Source organism: Papio anubis, chromosome 11 (genome assembly GCF_008728515.1).
Source record: "Papio anubis isolate 15944 chromosome 11, Panubis1.0, whole genome shotgun sequence".
NCBI classification, from domain to species: Eukaryota; Metazoa; Chordata; class Mammalia; order Primates; family Cercopithecidae; genus Papio; species Papio anubis.
Genome location: NC_044986.1, coordinates 110672055 through 110691757, shown reverse-complemented (window position 1 = coordinate 110691757; position 19703 = coordinate 110672055). Strand labels below are relative to the sequence as shown.

The following is a 19703-nucleotide window of genomic DNA, read 5'->3' as shown; positions in this document are numbered from 1 at the left end:
GGAGTTCGAGACCATACCGGGCAACATGGTGAAACCCTATCTCTATTAAAAATACAAAAAAAATTAGCTGGGCATGGTGGCACATACCTGTAGTCCCATCTACTCGGGAGGCTGAGGCAGGAGAATTGTTTGAACCCGGGAGGTGGAAGTTGCAATGAGCCGAAATCATGCCACTGCACTCCAGCCTGGGCAACAGAACAGGGCTCCGTATCAAAATACATAAATAAATAAAATTAAATTAAAATTTAAAAAACAGAAGGAAAGGGTTGACAAGTATCTAACTTCGAGTGTTGCTAGTCCATTCTCTCATGGACTTTAAGAAGTCTGAGTTCAGAAGTAAGAACATGAAACAGGAATGGGCCTCATCCAATTAATAAAATGTCTAATGAGTACACATAAATAATACCCAGAGTCCAAAAGCTAGTAGCTCCTCCCTCATGTTTACTTGGCATTTATGAAGCACTTTAACATGTATTGATTTAGAATGCCCAAGTTTAATATTTAATGTGGCATCTAATAGATTTCCATCAAGACACAGAAAGAAACATTCTAACAGTACAGGCAGTGATTTTAAGTTTTAAATAAAGGCAAATGAGGTTCAAGTAGGTGAAGAAAATTGTTTCAAAAAGTCATGGGGAAAGTACACAATGAAAGTCTTTTGTCTATTTCAAATCCAACTAAAAACACAAGTTACAGCACAAGAATCAGTTCTAAAGAGAATACAAAGTGTGTGTTAAAAGCCATTTGAATCGTTCGCTCTGCCAGGAGGTGAATGGGCTAAAAGGCTTACTCTCAGAGTTTAATTTCACCACGTAATCTTTAGGTTTAGAGTAAAGGGAAGCAAATGCATCCCTAAAACTATGCGCTGAGCATATGTGCTGTGTGCAAATGAAGTCACTGAGGAAGGATAGACTTAATTTTGCTACCAGCAACATTTGGACAATCCGTGGATGCAGGGCCTGGAGAGCAAAGCCACATTTTAAAAGGGCGCTCTGTGCTCTGGCAGATGGGCTACAGACTTGACCAGACTGCAGCCACTGTGTCTTCCACTTACACCAGTTGCATGCATTAACTTTTCTATTCCTTAACCATATGCCTTATCACACATTCAAAAACATGTCCAGCAGATGGTAGATAACAAAGAGAAGAGGGCGAGAAGTGAAAAACCTTGTTCCAAAGGAGGCATCTAAAAACCAATCACCTCCAACCTCTGATGAGAAGGGAATATTGTGAATCATCAAATGCCATTAAACACCCAAAGTTTGACGCCATCCTTAAGAAGCAGATATTGACTTTTTGGATCACAATACTTGGAATAACATGTATACATTTTTCTAATACTGTTATGTTTTCTTAACTCAGAATAATCACATATTTTCATAATACCATAAACATTGACATAATAATAGATTGGCAATTCCCAGAATATTACTTCCTGTCACGTGAAACCCTAAATAGACGTATGGCTCTACACTGAGGAATCAGACTGAATGAACATTATCTCATGAGCACTGAAGCAAGAAAAATGTCCTGAGTTCAGAAAACATCATCTCTTTTTATAAAATCTCTATTTGAAGATAAACAACAGAAGGGCTATTTACACCACTAATTCTGTCTCCATGCAGAGTCCAAAGAAGCCGGACAAAGGGCGTGGGAAAATACCTCCAGGAAAAACGCAGCAGTGTAGACAGCAGGGGAAGAGTACCAGGTGCCACTGTTCTCTGCACAGTACAACTCCTACAATGCAGGCAGCTCAGAAACACAATGAAAGTTAGGAAAGGCCACAGGAGAGAGGAAACAAGAGGGACGAAAGGGAGGAACCTGAAGTAAAGGGAGGGACCTGACTCCAACACTCCGTTCTGCCCTGATCCCAAACATGGACCCTGAAAACAGCTCAGCTCCATTGCATCAGCACATGGGCATGCACACTCATCTGAAATGCCAAAGGAAAAACAAGCTTTAACACCATCACACGGCAACTCAGAATGAACGTCATCAACACCAGGCATTGTCCTTCCGAAGTCCCTTCTGGGACATGGACAGCCCAGGTGTGTGCCTGCTGAGCCAGTGAATAGAGTGCAACCAAGTCACACCTGGTGGCCCAAAACTCTCGCCATGCTTGCACTCCAGGTCCCTCCCTACCTCTGAAGTGGCTCCTGGAGCTCTGCATAAAAAGTGGTGGGCAGGCCGGGCATGGTGGCTCACACCTGTAATCCCAGCACTTTGGGAGGCTGAGGTGGGCGGATCACCTGAGGTCAGGAGTTTGAGACCAGCCTGGCCAACATGGTGAAACCCCATCTCCACTAAAAATATAAAAATTAGCCAAGCGTGGTGGCGCATGCCTGTGGTCTCAGCTACTTGGGAGGCTGAGCCAGGAGAACTGCTTGAACCCAGGAAGCAGAGGTTGCAGTGCACCGAGATCACACCACTACATTCCAGCCTGGGTGACAGAGACAGACCTTGTCTCAAAAAAAAGTGGTGGACAGTGGAACTTTCAAGGCAATGAACTCGGCAACTGTCTCCCTTCAAGTTTCAAGAAGAGGCCTGGGGAGCCAGGCCCAGGGAAGCACCAAGTCTGATCTGTAAGTCCTTTCTCCAACAGCACTTCACATAAAGAGAAGAAATGGGCTGGGCTGCAGCTCCCGCTGACCCAGCACCGTGGGCCTCAGAATTGCTTTGACATCTTGAACTTTCGTTCTACAACAGGTACTGCTCCTGGAATAACGATACTTTCACTAAGACTTGTCAACAGACAATAGGTGAATGGTACGAGCAGAGGAAATAAGAAAATAATCCTATCCTGTCTAACTTTATAAATGAGAGACCTGTAGGAGCAGTTTGTTCAATCTGGAGGCATTTCAGTTTTTCCAGTAGACCAGCTCCTGATATGCTCAATGCTGATTCAAATTTTCTGACTTCTGGAATAGATATGCTTAGAACTTAACTTTATTTAAAGTTATGAGAATACTTTGAAGAAATGACTCAATACATTAATGACTCAAAAGAGTTAATGAGGCCGGGCGCAGTGGCTCAAGCCTGTAATCCCAGCACTTTGGGAGGCCGAGACGGGCGGATCACGAGGTCAGAAGATCGAGACCATCCTGGCTAACATGGTGAAACACCGTCTCTACTAAAGAATACAAAAAACTAGCTGGGCGAGGTGGCGGCGCCTGTAGTCCCAGCTACTCGGGAGGCTGAGGCAGGAGAATGGCGTAAACCCGGGAGGCGGAGCTTGCAGTGAGCTGAGATCCGGTCACTGCACTCCAGCCTGGGTGACAGAGCCAGACTCCGTCTCAAAAAAAAAAAAAAAAAAAAAAAAAGAGTTAATGAAGTGTCCCAAGTAACATCTAGACGCTGCTTAGGGATTAACAGATGCTAGTTTTGTTTGTCTGTTTGAGACAAGGTCTTGCTCTGACACCCAGGCTGGAGTGCAGTGGCACAATCATGGGCCCACTGCAGCCTACACCTTTCAGGCTCAAGCAATTCTCCTGCCTCAGCCTCCTGAGTACAGGTGCATGCTGCCACGCCCAGCTAATTTTTGTATTTTTTGTACAGACGGGGTCTCACTATGTTTCCCAGGCTGTTCTTGAACTCCTGGGCTCAAGTAATTCACCCACTTCAGCCTCCCAAGGTGTTGGGACTACAGGCATTAGCCACCAAGGCCAGCCCTGGCTTTTGTTTGTGTATCAACAGTCGCACCTTCCAAATGGCAAATGTACCTGGGTTTCCTTTAAAGAGGGGAACAGAGCCAGGCGTGATGGTTCATGCCTGTAATCCCAGCACTTTGGGAGTCTGAGGCAGGTGGATCACTTGAGGTCAGGAGTTTGAAACCAGCCTGGCCAACTTGGTGAAACCCTCTCTCTACTAAAACTACAAAATTAGCCAAGCGTGGTGCTGCACACCTGTAGTCCCAGCTACTCAAGAGGCTGAGGTAGGAGAATTGCTTGAACCCAGGAGGTGGAGGTTGCAGTGAGCCGAGATCGCACCACTGCACTTCAGCCTGGGCCACAGAGCGAGACTTTGTCTCAAAAAAAAAAAATAAATAAATAAATAAAATAAATAAAGAGGGAACAGGCATTAAAACAGTACCATATCACCTCCAGCTCTATACATGTGGCATGCAAATATTAAACTCTAGAAGGGTTTCTACTTCCTCTCTCTCCCATTCCTTCTTTACCCTGACACACACACACACATACACACACACACACACACGAATATACATGAATTCATACATAAATACACATGCACACACACCTACCCACACCATAGCTTATCTGGTAGGTGTGTGATAAAGTGGTTCTACATAATCAAATAGGATATTCATTGACATAATTTGATCATCTGGTGGGCTAACAGAATAAAGAAAAATACAAGTTTGAATTAAGACATTATTGAAAATAAACATAAACATCACAGTGAAACCTCAACTTTAGTTTCTAACAATGCTTCCACATTCAAAAATTCAAGCCATTTATAGCTGGAAAGTAAAATGAATGTGCTATATTTTAAAAATCAGTTCATATATATAAATACATATATATATACACGCCCTCAAAATGGCTAAAATTTAAGGAACTAACAATACCTTATGTTTATGAGAAACAGAAGAAAGAAAAAATTTCTCATATATTTTCAAGAGGAGTATAGAAAGATACAACCAATTTGGGAAAAAGTCTAGAAGTTTCTTATGAACGGAATTAGTCACCTACCCTATGATCTAGCAAGGGCACTCCTAGGTATGTTCTTGAGAGAAATGAAAAATATGTCCATGGAAGAATTGTCTAAACTGTTCACACAACTACAGATAGAACAGCCAAACACTAGAAATAACTTGAGTGCCCAGCAATGGAAGAATGGGTAAACTGGAATATTCATACAGAAGAACGTTTTTCAGCAACAAAAGGAAACAAACTACTACTGATACAGTAGTATCAGTACTGGATGATATGGGATAAATGGATGGATCTGGGCCTGGTTGTGGTGGCTCACGTCTGTAATCCCAACACTTTGGGAGGCCGAGGCAGGTGGATCACCTGAGGTCAAGAGTTCGAGACCAGCCTGGCCAACATGGTGAAACCCCGTCTCTACTGAAAATACAAAAATTGGCCAGGTGTGGTGGTGGGTACCTGTAATCCCAACTACTCGGGAGGCTGAGGTGCAGGGAGACCAGGCTTTTGAACCTGTGGGGAGGCAGAGGGTTGCAGTGGAGCAGAGATCACCACTGCCCTCCAGCCTGGGCAATAAGTGAGATCTCTGTCTCAAAAAGGTGGGCACAGTGGCTCATGCCTGTAATCCCAGCACTTTGGGAAATCGAGGCAGGTAGATTACCTTGAGGCTGTACGCTTCACTAATTCAGCCTGGCCAACATGGCGAAACCCCATCTCTACTAAAAAATACAAAAAATATTAGCCGAACATTGTGGCGGGCACCTGTAATCCCAGCTACTGGGGAGGCTAAGGCAGGAGAATGGTGTGAATCCGGGAGGCGGAGCTTGCAGCGAGCCGAGACCGCACCATTGCACTCCAGCCCGAGCAACAGAGCGAGACTCCATCTCAAAATAAATAAATAAGTAAACCAAAAACAAATGGATGGATCTCAAAAAACCCATGGTGAATAAAAGAAACCAGAGTACCAGAGTACATAGTGTCAATTTATATGAAGTTCTAAAACAGACAGAAAACTAATCTGCGGTAGAAAATAATCAGAACTGTGATTGCCCTGAAGAGTAGAGGCAGGGATTTACTAGGAAAGGAATGAGGGACTGTTTTGGAATGATGGAAATATTCGGTACCTTGATAAGGTTTTGAGCTGCACATGTGTATACCTAGGTTAGCACTTAATATTTGTCAATGTCCTGGTATGTAAATTTCCCTAAGAGGAAAAAAAAGCATAAGTAAATATGGAACACTAATTAATGAGATACATGCTGAAGTATTTGTTTAGGGGAAAGAGTACTGACATACTTTAAAATGCATAGAATATGATTAATGGATGGACAGAAGGATGAATAAATGAGTAGGTAATAAGGCAAGTAAAATAAAATGTTAATTATAGAGCCTAAGTGATATGTATGGGTATTCACTGCAAAATGTTTCCATTCCTTTGTATGACTGATATTTTCATGAGATAAACTGGAAAAAAATAAACTGATTACAGTCCCATAATACCATCTATCACTTTAAAATTAGTTTTCTGAGTCTTTGTATAAGCAAAGAGGAAGTAGAAGGATTTTTATTTTTTGAGACAAGGTCTTGCTCTGTCACCCAGGCTGGAGTACACTGACATGATCATGGCTCACTACAGTCTCCAACGCCTGGGCTTCAGCGATATTCTCGCCTCAGCCTCCCAAGAAGCTGGGACCACAGGTGCCTGCCACCATGCCCAGCTAATTTTTAAATTTTGTGTAGAGACAAGATCTCCCTATGTTTTCTAGGCTGGTCGTGAACTCCTGGGCTCGAGCAATCCTCCTGCCTTAGCCTCCCAAACTGTTGGGATTATAGCCGCGAGCCACTGTGCCTGTCTAGAAGATTTTTTTAAAAGAAAGAAAAACATTAAACTCTTACAAGTTCAAATACCAAATAAATACTGGTATTTCACACTTATTTCAGAGCAAAGAAAGCCCTCACTCTATGCCAAAAGGAGAAAAAAGGCATCTCATTACGCTTTATGAATTCAATCATACCTGAATGTTTTACACGTAACCTCATCCTTCCCTTCCCCAACCCGCCAATCGCTGGGTTCAAACACGTTTCTCTTCTTATATAAACAGTTTGCCAAATATTAATGGGCTCCGAACACACAAGCCAGAAGATTCCCCCAATCCCAGCTGGGTATAAACCCAAATCCCACTCTGTTCTATTGGACCTCCCTAAGAGTTCGTGAGAGTTATTGTTGGGAGCTTCTTATCTCTTCCGCATCTCTTCTTATCTTATCTGCATGGATCACATGCAGTATCAAGTACCAAACTTTGCTCACAAAAGATGCTCAAGGTTGCCTTTTCATGGTTCAAGGGCAAACAGGAACCACACATGGGGTGTTTTCGTCTTTGTTCATGAAAATTACGAGGCCCATGAAAAGCCCCTTATTTACACTGGTAAAATGCTATGAGGACCAACATTGTGTGAAATTATAATGTACTCCTCTAAGTCAGAGAGCAGCACAGCTGGGGGGCGAAGTCCAGGCTGTCTCCTACATAACAGTAGACTCTTCCAATTAATGTGCAACTTTGGGCAAGTCGTTTAACTTCTTTGCACCTCACAGTCCTCTTCTATAAAGGGACACTGATATTTACGCTGCATGCGATTGATGTGAAGATTAAATAAGATGATCTGTCAAGCTCCTTTGCATACTGTCTGGCATGTAAGAAGCACCCAGCACATGTTTGCTATCCGTCATTGTTAGTTTTACGTGTCCAGGTGAATGAAGCTGACAGTCCCTATCTCTATTGTATCAATTTAACATTAAGTACAGCAGACAAATCAATATTGACAATTTCAAGAATTTAATAAATCACAGTTATCTAAACAAACTCCACTCCCAGGGCCTCAAAGTCAACATACAAAAACTCAGCACCACTTTAAACACAGACTTCAGGATTGCAGAAGCTGTATGTTTTCCTTGCAATGTGTGTCCGTGGTGGGTTCTACAGTCTCAGGGAGGCAAGGGACAGGGAAGTCACTTGTCCAGAATCCGAGAGGACACCCTCAGCAGTCTTTTTCCTCCTTCTCACCATCCTCAAAGGCAGAGAAATGGGCCTCCCGGTACCCTCTGGCCATCTGACAGAGCGTCATGATCCATCCTCGACATTTTAGCTGGGCAGGCAGAATGAGTCCTCCAAAGACATCCACGCCCTCATCCCTGGAACCTGTCAATATGTTGTGTTAAAAAGTGACTGCAGAGGTCATTAGGGCTATGGATATCAAGATAAAGAGATTATCCTGAATGAACCCCTAAAAGCAGGGAACTTTCTCCAGCTGTAGCCAGAGAGACATGGCAGAAGGGTAAGTCAGAGTGACTGGACGTGCAGGAGGCCTGGGTGCACGCGTGCTGGTTTGGCAATGGAAGGGGCAAGGTGACGAGGAATGCAGGTGGCCTTATGGAAGTCAGAAAGGCTTCTGGCCAAGACAACAAAGCAACAGGGACTCAGTCCTGAATTGGCAAGGAACTGAATTCTAACAACAACTTGGTTGAGTTTGGAAATGAATTCTTCTCTAGAGCCTCCAAAAAGGAACATAGCCCAGCTGATGTTTTGTTGTTGTTGTTTGTTTGTTTGTTTGTTTTGTTCTGTTGCTCAGGTTGGAGTGCAGTCATGTGATCATGGCTCACTGCAGCTTCAACCTCCCAGGCTCAAGCAATCCTCTCACCTCAGCCTCTTGAGTAGCTGGGACCACCATGCCTGGCTAATTTTTTTATTATTTGTAGAGATGAAGTCCTGCTACGTTGCACAGGGTGGTCTTAAATGCCTGAGTTCAAGCAATCTTCCCACCTTGGCTTCCCAAAGTCTTGAGAGTGCAGGTGTAAGCCACCACACCCGGCCCCGATGCTTTGATTTTGACGTTGTGAGACCCCAACCAGAGACTTAGTTGAACCCTACTGTCTATACCCAAGCTTCTGACCCATGTAAATGGCGAGACAATAATGGGTGGCTAAATTGCTCCATTTGTGGCAGTTTGTTAAGTTAGCAATGGAAAACTAACGCAATGAAAATATCAGAAGTTCCCTAACATGTTTCCCTTTTTTCCCTCTAGATCAAATACTCTCTGGAATTGAACCATCTTTCACAAACAAGACTTCGAAGCTACCCCTTTAGCAGCTACCCTTAAAAAAAAAATCCTGGATTTCCTCCTTCTGATTAGCTCAGTTTAGCTATTCCAGGGCTGAGCTTGTCATGACCAGGGACAATGTGGTTTCTGTCACAGGGGTGGGTGGGCACAGAGGAGTGCCAGTCCAGCCCAACGCCAGCAAACATCATGAATGGGTAACAGTATCACAAGGACAAGCAGAGCATACGACGCCAGGAGACCTGATTTCAAGCTCTCCTTTGAACGTGTCTGGCATCTAGGGCCAACCACAATCATCTAAGTATGGTCAGATCAGCTCATGATACAGTAAGATTATGCCCCAATCTGCTTTCTAGAAACCACGCCTTCATCAAGGCAGCCCAACATCAGCCGGGCGGTTCTGGTAGCCAAGCCACACTTTCTACTTTTTACTTGATTAGTGTTACAGTCACCTGAAAGATCTAAGTCTTTTTCCCATGGATTAAAATAAAATTAACCCATTCTATGCTGCAACTTTGTTACTGCCATAGTTACTGCCCACAAGAGGGTTATTACTTTTTTTTATCTAAATTTGGATCTGACTTTTGCAAGCCCTCTTCTTACCTTTATGTTATAAGAAATTATAATCAATGTCCTCATCCAAATAATTAATAAAATATGATTAATTATAAAGGCTAAATTGTTAATAATTAAACAACTAAGATAATAGCAAATGTTACTTATAATAAAATGTTAAGATACAAGGTACATGTGCTTTAATTCTGTTAATATACATTTCCCTGAGAATACACTTCTTATTGATTCCTCTGTGAGAGAAGAGATTTAAGCCATAATTGTGGTGCAAAGAAACCACACCACAACCACACTCAAATAATGTCAGAATAAAGAGGAAGAGAGTGAACATCATTCATTGAGACTGGGCTACTAATGGCTGTTCTTGAAATCAGAAGTCTTGCCAGGCATAGCAGCTCATGCCTGTGATCCCAGCACTTTGGGAGGCCGAGGTGGGTAGATCACCTGAGGTCAGAAGTTCGAGACCAGCCTGGCCAACATGGTGAAACCCTGTCTCTACAAAAAATACAAAAACTAGCCAGGTGAGGTGGTGTGCACCTGTAGTCCCAGCTACTTGGGAGGGTGAGGCAAGAGAATTGCTTGAACTCAGGAGGCAGAGCTTGCAGTGAGCCGAGATCATGCCACTGCACTCCAGCCTGGGCGACAGAGCAAGACTCTGTCTCAGAAAAAAAAAAATCATAAATCTTACTGATAGGACTCACTTTATGGATTGGGGACAACTTTAATAAAAGCGTTCAGTGCTCTTTATTCAGCTCTGCCAAAATGACATTAAAACTCTTTCCCCCAATACAAATTCAATCATTTTCCTATTCAAATTCTGAGCTCAAGATAGTACATCTAAGAAAATAAAAATGTTCATCTGATGTGGAACTAGCTGAGCCTTTTCTCATTAAATGTATGCCTCTCTATCCTTGCAGGAGTATAGATTAAAACAAGACAAACAAAATGATAAAACAATCTCTGGTAAACTCAATTCTCACTTCCAAGGTATCTTTTCCTAAGCTAATTGTTACTTCCCAAAATTCCAAAAGATCTTACTAGCTCACACATTTGAATGTCCTTATATATTTCATATAAGAGCTCAAAATGTGGATGAACATATGAAATCCGCATTTGATCATCTTTTCTTCCCATCCAGTTTAAGGAATATAAGACAGCTGGACCTAATTCTTCCATCATTATTATTCAGAGATTCCCAATGACGATGAAAATCACTAAAGCACCAGTATTGTCCAGTCTGTGCTGTAGCTACTTTAAATATTTGATCAACTGGGGCCTCTTCTACTTAATTTGCAACTTTTAGGAACACCGAGTGATGGACTACACGCTTATGCTCCTTGAAATAAGATTTCTGCATCCCACTGTGTGTAACTCCTTGAAATATCTAGAAATCTACGTTACTGGCCACCATGGTGGCTCACACCTATAATCCCAGCACTTTGGGAGGCTGAGGTCAGGAGTTTGAGACCAGGCTGGCCTGTCTCTACTAAACCCAAGATGGGGTGAAACCCCGTCTCTACTAAAAATACAAAAATTAGTCAGGCGTGGTGGCGGGTGCCTGTAATCCCAGCTACTGGTGAGACTGAGGCAGGAGAATCTCTTGAACCCAGGAGGCAGAGGCTGCAGTGAGCTGACAGGGCGCCACTGCACTCCAGCCTGGGCGACAGAGTGAGACTCTATCTCAAAAACAAAAAGAGAAACATTACCGACAACCAGTAGCTGAACGTTTTTTGAGTCATACAAGAGTTAGTGGGTTTCATCTGAATCAAGAGACTCATGCCTAATTACATAAAAACTACCATCTTGATGTCCTTCTCACTTTAGGCATTTATTTTTCCACTCATTTTCCAATAGGACTGTAAACTTTCCGAGGTAAGAACTGCGAAATAATCAAGCTTATGCAAAAAATATAATGCCCCCTCCCCAACAGACCACCTCGTTTTGTCCAATAAGTATTTTGCACACTGTCTTCATACAGCAGATGCTAAGATCTAGGAACTTGATTTCAAGAGCAGGAAAGAGGACAGCTACAAATGAAGGAAGTGAGGGTGTAGAGCAACCCTGGAAAGGAGGATAAAGGAAATGTTCTAGAGGAGATGATTTGAACTGGGAAGAGAAGGAGACCATGGGAAAGGCATTGGAGGACAGGCACGGAGGTCCTAAAGGCCAGGCTTAGTCATCCAGGCTTCACACTTCAGGCAAAAGGGACATTCTTCGCATTATTCTGCAGGACAGGAATGTGAATTAAATGGTGCTTGAAGACAGACAACATGGAAGAGAGTTTTGAGTTGAAAGAACAAATTAAAACCGAGAGAAATGAAGAAAATGCTGTCTTTAGCAAGGACCTGAGGAGGGCTAAGGCAGACATGCAGTGGAAAGTAGGAGAAATGAATGAACACTATGTCTAAGCTATGAGAAAGAGACAAGGATGCTACCTTAACCTCTGGCAAGGTCATCGGCCTTAAAATAACTGAGTGATTCACTCCCTTCCTCCATTATTTATCTACCTTTTGGCCAAAGCCCAGAAATCGAGAAGGTTCAAGCTTCTCTGCAGCTCTGAGTTCAGTTTCCTGGCAGGAGGCTGGTGGCAGGACACTTCATCATCCTTCTCCTTCCCCTAGACATGAGGTTGGATGGAGTCCCATATGACTCCACCAAGCCATCAGTGGCCCCTTCAGCTTCTGTTCCAGACCCTGCCTGAATGTCACCTGTCTCTCTTCTCTGGGACCCACTGAATTGGATTCTTTTGCTCCCAAACGAGATGGAAATTGCAGGAGAGCAACTCCTCCCTTCCTCTATTCCCCAACAGATGCAGCGCCAAGGCCTGCCCAGGTGGTTCCACAGTGCTCCTCCCTCATCAGCATGGGGGCTTCTCAGATTGTTCAAATGGCCCTGGGCCCTGGAGCTGGTGGGGTGCATCTACTTGAGAGAGGCGGAGAAATCTCAGAGGGGCCATGCTGAGTCTTGGGAAGGACAACTGGGAGGCCATTCAAGTCGGGTGGGTGGAGGGTGGGGGGGCAGTCCCTAACATTTCATTACATAAAGGCAGAAGGGATTATGGCAACATCCCATCCCAGCTTTCTTTTACTTCATTTGCTTACTAATACATATGTTTCAACGAAAATTAGAGCACAGCCAAAAAGCCAGCAAGACTTCAGAAAGTGGCTTTTGGCAGGGGTTTCAGAGGCTACATGTTCTCCCTGCAGGTGTGAATCCCAGCTCTGGAACACAGCACACTCAATGTACCCAAACATAAGAAAAGTCATAGCCCACTTTTCCTTCCTCATCTGGAAGGAAAACAGTTATTCTGGTGATGGTGGGTGTCCTTGAGGTGGTTCACAATGATCCTTGTCATGGCTCCAGTTTGGTGGAATTTTGTTAAACCGATGCGAGAACTCCATGCACTTTTCTAAATGTAACTTCTGTAGCTTGGTTCCAAAAAGCAGTTCATGCTGCATCACCGTCCTGTGTGGGCGAATCTCAATTCACAGTTCTTAGGGGTTAGGGTCTGTGTTAGTTTCCTACTGCTGCCATAACAAATGATCAAACAACTCAGTGGCTAGAAGCAAGACACACTTATCATCTTACAGTTCTGGAGGTCGGCAGTCCAAACTCAGTTTCACTGGGCTAAAGCCAAGATGTCAGATTGGTTTCCTTGACTTTTCTGGTTTCTAGAAGCTGCCTGCATTACTTGGCTCCTGGCCTCCTCCTCCATTTGCAAAGCTATCCATGTAGCATCTTCAGTCTCTCTCTGACTTGGACCCCTTGCTTCTATTAGTACATCTCTTCTGACTTTGACGTTCCTGCTTCCCTCTTGTGATTGATTACAATGGGCCCAGCTGGATGATAATTGGGACTAATCTTCCCATCTCAAGATCCTTAAGGGAATCACCTGGCCAAAGTCTCTTTAGCCATGTAAAGTCACATACGGGTTCCAGGGATTAGGACATGGACATTCTGGGGGCCATTATTCTACTACCACGACGTCTGTGTGGCCAGAGAGCACACTTACCTTAGGTCACCTGGCCTGGGTTTCCTCATCTCCAGAACAAAGAAAATCAACTCGATCCCCAATATCTTTCTGACACTAACATTTGCTACATAAATTTATCTATGAGATTTCTACTGCACGGATTTTAAGGAAGAGAAGGGACATAAGCAGACACTCAGATTTCGAGTCTGGTTAACAGAGAAGCAGGAATGCTGGGCTCCAGAAGGAAGGACAAGGAGTTTGAGGTAAACCTGGAGTACTGAAATGGAGGTGTCTACCAGCTCGCTGGACATAAAGAGATGGAGCTATGACATCAACTAAAGATGTGAAAGCCACAGTCATCCATCCAGAGGGGCTTAATTCCCAGAATTTACAAAGATTAATAGATTCTGAAAAGGGTAAATGAAAGAAAGAAAAGGACTGGGCGTGGTGGCTCACATCTGTAATCCCAGCATTTTGGGAGGCCTAGGCGGGCGGACTTTCTGAGGTCAGGAGGTCAAGACTAGCCTGGCCAACATGGTGAAGTCCCATCTCTACTAAAAATACAAAAATTAGCCAGGTGCGGTAGCATGCACCTGTAATTCCAGCTACTAGGGAAGCCTAGGCAGGAGGATCATTTTAACCTGGGAGGCGGAGGGTGCAGTGATGCAGTGAGCTGAGATTGCACCACTGCACTCAGCCTGGGGGACAGAGTGAGACTCTGTCAAAAAATTAAAAAAAAGAGAGAGACAGAGAGAGAAAGACAGACAGAAAGAAAGATGAGCAAATGTTCGCAGACAGACTTGAATCTAGGAGTAAGAGGAGCTAGCGAATGAAACAGAGGCTTGGTCAGAGAAGGTGGAGTCATCTGACATGTGCTGACTCAGCTGTTTAGGGGAACTAATCCTGAAGCCCTTTCTAAAGTGGTTAGCTGCCTCAAATTTTGCCTGTTTACAAGTTAGATTTATTTTTTTAATAATGGTTTTCTTAATTCAGGGTATGTTATTGGGTTACACTGTAGAATTTCTTTTTAAAAAAGTTATTTCATACAATTCATTGGTTGGGTACTGAAATGTAATTTCATTTATTTATTTGAGATGGAGTTTCACTCTGTTGCCCAGGCTGGAGTGCAGTGGCATGATCTCCACTCATTACAACCTCTGCCTCCCAAGTTCAAGCAATTCTCCTGCCTCAGCCTCCTAAGTAGCTGGGATTACAGGCGCCCGCCATCACGCTCAGCTACGTTTTGTATTTTTAGTAGAGATGAGGTTTTACCATGTTGGCCAGGCTGGTCTTGAACTCCTGGGCCCAAGCAATCCACCCACCTCAACTTCCCAAAGTGCTGGGATTACATGCATAAGCTACTGTGCCCGGCCTGAAACTTAATTTCTAAAATACATTTAAAATATATTCAGTTCTGTGTTTCCTGGAGTTGAATAATTTAGCTAGAACTGTTGTCTTTATGAGTCCTAAAGTCATATTTGGTGATGTTAAGTGAAAATGACTTGTGAAAAAAACTTCTCTATAACTTGATCAAACTATAACAGCATTACTGATGTGTATAATTTCCACTAAATATGTTTCACAAAAAGTACACAAGGTATTTGTCGTCACAAGACAAACTCCTCTAAATCTCTGCAATATGCTTTATTCAACTTTTTCTCCATGATACAGCTTTATACATACCTGCTGTCTATCCAGTTTATTTCCGTATGTTTTCTTGGTAAGCAGTGTTTACTAAAAGTAGGAAATTAATATTTACTAAAAATTCCAAATTAGTATTTGCCAGCAATAATAAAGATGCACAGTTAGATTTACTGAGATGTCAGTAATTTGGTTAAAATAAAGAATTGATTAAAACTGAGAAAGTATTAATACTTGAAAGCTATTTGTTTAGAAATGCATGCACTATTTTCCTTCTTTTGGTTTGGATGTTAAGGTAACAACCTATAAGTTACGAAGTATTATAGGCAAGTACAAATAAGATACAAAAATAATTCATGAAGTCATTTCAAAGACTTTTCCAGAAATTCCCTAGACATTACTGTTGCTCCTGCATAAAGCCCTCACACCTGGCTTGCGAGGAAGCCCAGCGGCCTCTGTGAGTCCAGCTCCTGCGGTTTCCCAGGACATGAGCCCATGAATTTTATTTAGAAGTCATGCTCTTAATACAATGTCTCCATACGTTAGGCTTGTTGGACGAACCTCCTGATACCTTACATCGCTTCGTGGTCTTTCAACAGATCCCAGTGTTCTAATAACTGAAGTTTGAGTTTGGCAAAGAATGAACCTCTTAGAGAAGAGAGAGAGCCAATCATTCGCCTCAAATGTTATAAGAGATTGTAGCTTTTCTGAGATGAGCAAAAAGCTAGCACGTCATCGCAAAACACCTTGCACGTTCAGCACCGGGTTTGCCTCAAACACCTGCTAGATATCTAGCAACAAAATAAACATCATCCAATACGATGTCTGAGCATGAAGTTCTCAACCTAGCTCTGACCTTCCTTTTGGCACATAAATAAGAGTCCTGGGCTTCAAAAACACATCCCTAAAGAGTACATCTGCACAGCTTACTGCTCTTCTAGGACAGCCCTCTCTATTGAACCCAGCCTCATCATAGTTTCGTAAAAGAGGTGAAGAAAATCAAAATGGGTCAATACTTTTGAACCACAGCTTTTGAAAAATTCCCAGAAAATAGATTCAATACTATAAATGCTCAAGAGCAACTGAGAGGAAACACTTAATAAAAACAGTCATAGTCTAGAGCTAGTTCAAATTCATGATGAACAAAGCCAGCCCTCACTGTGACAACTGATGGTGGCACTGGAAATCACTTTGCTGATCTGAAGCAGCTATGGGAAGAGAGTCTGAAGCCAAACCTCCGATTTGATCTTGAATATATAAAAAGCAAAGTAATGCCAAGAAATTTTGCAGATGCTAGTTTCCTCAGATGACATAAAGACTCATTTAACAAAAAAGGTGTCATTTAGTTCCAGCATTCTAGTTGCAATACTACAGTATATGATTTCTGTCTGTTTGAGGTCTCTAAGTAGTTTTACCAAAGTAATTTCCAAATCCTGTCGGTGCACAATATGTATGTGCAATGCTTGTTCAAAAAATGATTCAAACAAGAGATTCTACATAAAAGCAAAATTTTTACAAATTAGTTTTTGGGAAAGGTAAACATTGAACTTTTCTCTTAAAATGCAAGCCAATGATGATGACTAAAGGTTGCGTTATGGTGTAGGTATTAGCTATGGTTGATGCTTACTTACTCAGCACCATCTGAGCACCAAGTGTATGCATAACAACCTATAATTTACTGTAGAAAATGTAAAGTGAAATCAGATGCAGCATTTGTCTTCCTCGTGTACATGATCCAGGAGAGCAGAGAACACATGAATTTTAAAACTACGTCATACTATAGCAAGTGAACGTTAAGATGCTTTGAAGAACTCAGTGAGTCGGGACTGACCTTCTAATGTTAAAGGAGAAATTGTCCATTCCCTTAAAAATGCTGCTAGCTCAAAATCTGGATGCCAGGCAGTGAGACCTGATTTCTAATAGAACTCCTGACCTCAAGGCTTTAAAAAGCCATCCTTACAGTAGATAACAACAAAGAAGTAATGCAAGTGGAATACTATGCCAAGATACTTGATCTCCCACTCCAACCATAACCTAAACTAAGCCACTGCTAGCCACGGCAGAAACCGCTTCTCATGCTGACCATTTCTCTCCCATTACACATAATATTCCATTCCTGAGAGGCAGATTTTTAGAAGCAAGAGCTGGGTAAAACATGGTCTTAGACCTAAACCTGTTACATATACATTGAATATACATGTATACATTGAAGACATGCCATCCTTTCTCTATTTCAGAAGTGCATGAATTTAATATTTCCATATATTGGTATTTCAAGTGCAAAACGAAAAATTCAACTTGCTCTTTAAAATTAATGGTCTCGCTGAAGTGCAAATATCATTCTCTAAAATAGCTGATTCAAAAAGCAGTAGGGTATTAATAAAAGAAGCTACAATGCAACACTGATGATCTAATGTCCTAAACATTTGTTTCCTACACGAAGAGAAATATAGGTCTTTTTGTATTTTGTGGCTGTCTGCTCTTCCATGATATGCATTACTAAAACTATACACAGTTCATAACGGTCATATTCTACCATGGCCATAGAAGCAGCAATGCATTTAAGATATTCCAGGAAATGATACTGCAAGTGCCAGATATGAAAACCTTCAACTCAACATATAGGCAACAAACTCAACCCAACAGACTGTTGGCAGAGCCTTTCCTCCCCGTGACAACATCGTGGTGGAAGCCCGGGCGTCTCTGCTCTCAGGCACCCTGAGCGGGTTAGCCGAGCAAAGGGGGTCCCAGCAAGGAGAACCTCGGATGCAGCACTCCTCGTTTCTTCGGCCTGCAGGGCCAACTTTGCAGGACACACACCCTTCTGCCGGGACAGGCCTCAGGCTTGGAAACCGGGGGTTCTACAGGGCTGCAGGGAGCTCCCTCGCGGAGACCTGAACCCCCAGCAAAAGCCCAGGCAGTGGTGCACTGCTGGGTGAATGCAGAGGCTCATCTGCGGGCCTCAGTGGCCCTTTTGAAAACGCCAGCAACAGAGGAGCCCTCGACGCTGTCGCTACACAAATGTGCCAAGGAAGCTTTAGGGTGGGGCGGGGGGGACCCCTCAAAAAACGCTGATTTTAAAAACAAAAGACAGGCTCGTGGCCATTCTCAGAGGCGACCAGGTTACCCCCGGGGCTGGAAAGCAGATTTGTGGAGGCCAAAGACGAGACAAAAGGCACGAGCTGGCGACAAACAGACCTGGAAAGGATTTTTTTTTTTTTTTTTTTTTTTTTGGTGAGCGATGAGGGCCTCCCAGTTCAATTCTTTCTCCCCTTCCAGAGAAGATTCCTGGGCCGCTAAGCAAATCCCTTATGGTCTGGAAGAGACGTCAGATAGGCAGGGGGAGAGAACCCCCCAAACTTTCCCAAACTGCGGCAGGCTAGTGGCTGATGGCGGGCAGCGGCCGCGGACCTCGGGGTCCCGGGACACAGGGGGCACCCCGGGGCGGCGGCCGTCCCCTCCCGCCACAACAAAAGGGCCCAGCGCAGCCCAGCAACTGGGGCTTCCCAGACCCAAGCCCGGCGCGGGGAGGCTGGAGTGCGATCCGGCGGCGCGCCCTGGGCGGCCCCTCTGTCCGCGGCGGCATCGGAGACAGAGCTGCGTGTCCCAGGCGCGGCATAAAGGGGACCCCCGAGCGCATCCAGACGAGCCCCCGCCGCAGCGGCGACAGCAGCTGGAGCTGCGCGTGCCCCCCGCCCGACCCAGCCCCGACCCCCGGCCCCCGGCCCCCGACCCCGGCCCCCGGCCCCAGAAGCCTCTGCCCAGGTCACCCCGCGTCCCCGGCCCGCGCCGCCCCCTCGGGAGCGCGTTGCAGGGGGGCTGCAGGCCCGGAGGCTCCCGCTGCGGCTCGGGCTGCGCCGCCACCACGCGGCCCGGGACCCTCCCGCCGCCGCCTGCGCCGCCTCCGCGCCAGGCCCGGCGCGACACAAAGCCCCCGGCCCCGCCGCCGCCCACCGACCTTGCGCTCCCGCGCCGGGCTCCCGCAGCGTCTTGGTCACCGCCTTCCAGACGTGGCAGCCCAGCAGGCACAGCAGCAGCGCCGCGGACCTGCTCATCTCCGCCGCAGGGCCGGCGGCGGCTCGGGCTAGCCGAGAGCGGGCCGGGCGGCGGCGCGTCACGGGCGGCCGGGCGCCGCGCCCCCCTCCATGTCGCTGGCTCCGCGCGCCGGGCCCGCCGCCCGATTGGCCCGGCCCCGCCGCCCCGGCCGCTCCCTCCCGCGCACCGCGCCGGGTTTCCCCGAAGAGCCGCGGCGGCGGCGGCTGCTGCTCCGCCAGTTCCTTAACCCCTTCCTGCCCCGCCCGCCGCCGCCGCCGCCGCCGCCGCTGCCGCTGCCCCTGCCCGCGTCCAGGCCCCGGGCCCGTGGTGCCACCTGGCGGCCGCCGCGCCGAGGGAGCCCCCCCCCGGCGCCCCCGCCCCGCCCCCCCCCCCCCCGCCCCCCCCCCCCCGCCCCCAGGCAACACGGCTCGCCCCATCCCCGCAGCCCGGCAGAAGAGCCAGACCTGCCTTTCAGGGCGGAGCCCTTTTCATCACACCAGGCCACCCGAGGGGCCGCAGGAGACGTGGTATCTGGATGTAACCCCCCGCCCCCATGCCATCCTAATATAGTTGTGTCCCCTAATGTAGATTTCACACCCAGTGTTAAAGATCCGCAAGAACACTCCCTAAGCCAGTATAGACTGCAGTAGGCCTGCAGTACCTACGTGTTGGCGGGTGGACAGCTTCAGGTGGAATGG

The 19703-nt window shown here is 45.4% G+C and overlaps 1 protein-coding gene across 1 annotated transcript in view; it reads right to left on the bottom strand.

Moving 5' to 3' along the window:
• Positions 1 to 19244, bottom strand: part of FAM171A1 (family with sequence similarity 171 member A1) — a 142035-nt gene extending 122791 nt beyond the window's left edge. Inside the window, exon 1 of the mRNA XM_031652475.1 lies at positions 18929 to 19244. Coding sequence (XP_031508335.1) covers positions 18929 to 19025 — 97 coding nt within the window. The 5' untranslated portion in view covers positions 19026 to 19244. The remainder of the gene's footprint in view (positions 1 to 18928) is intronic.
• Between the last annotated feature and the right edge of the window lie 459 nt (positions 19245 to 19703).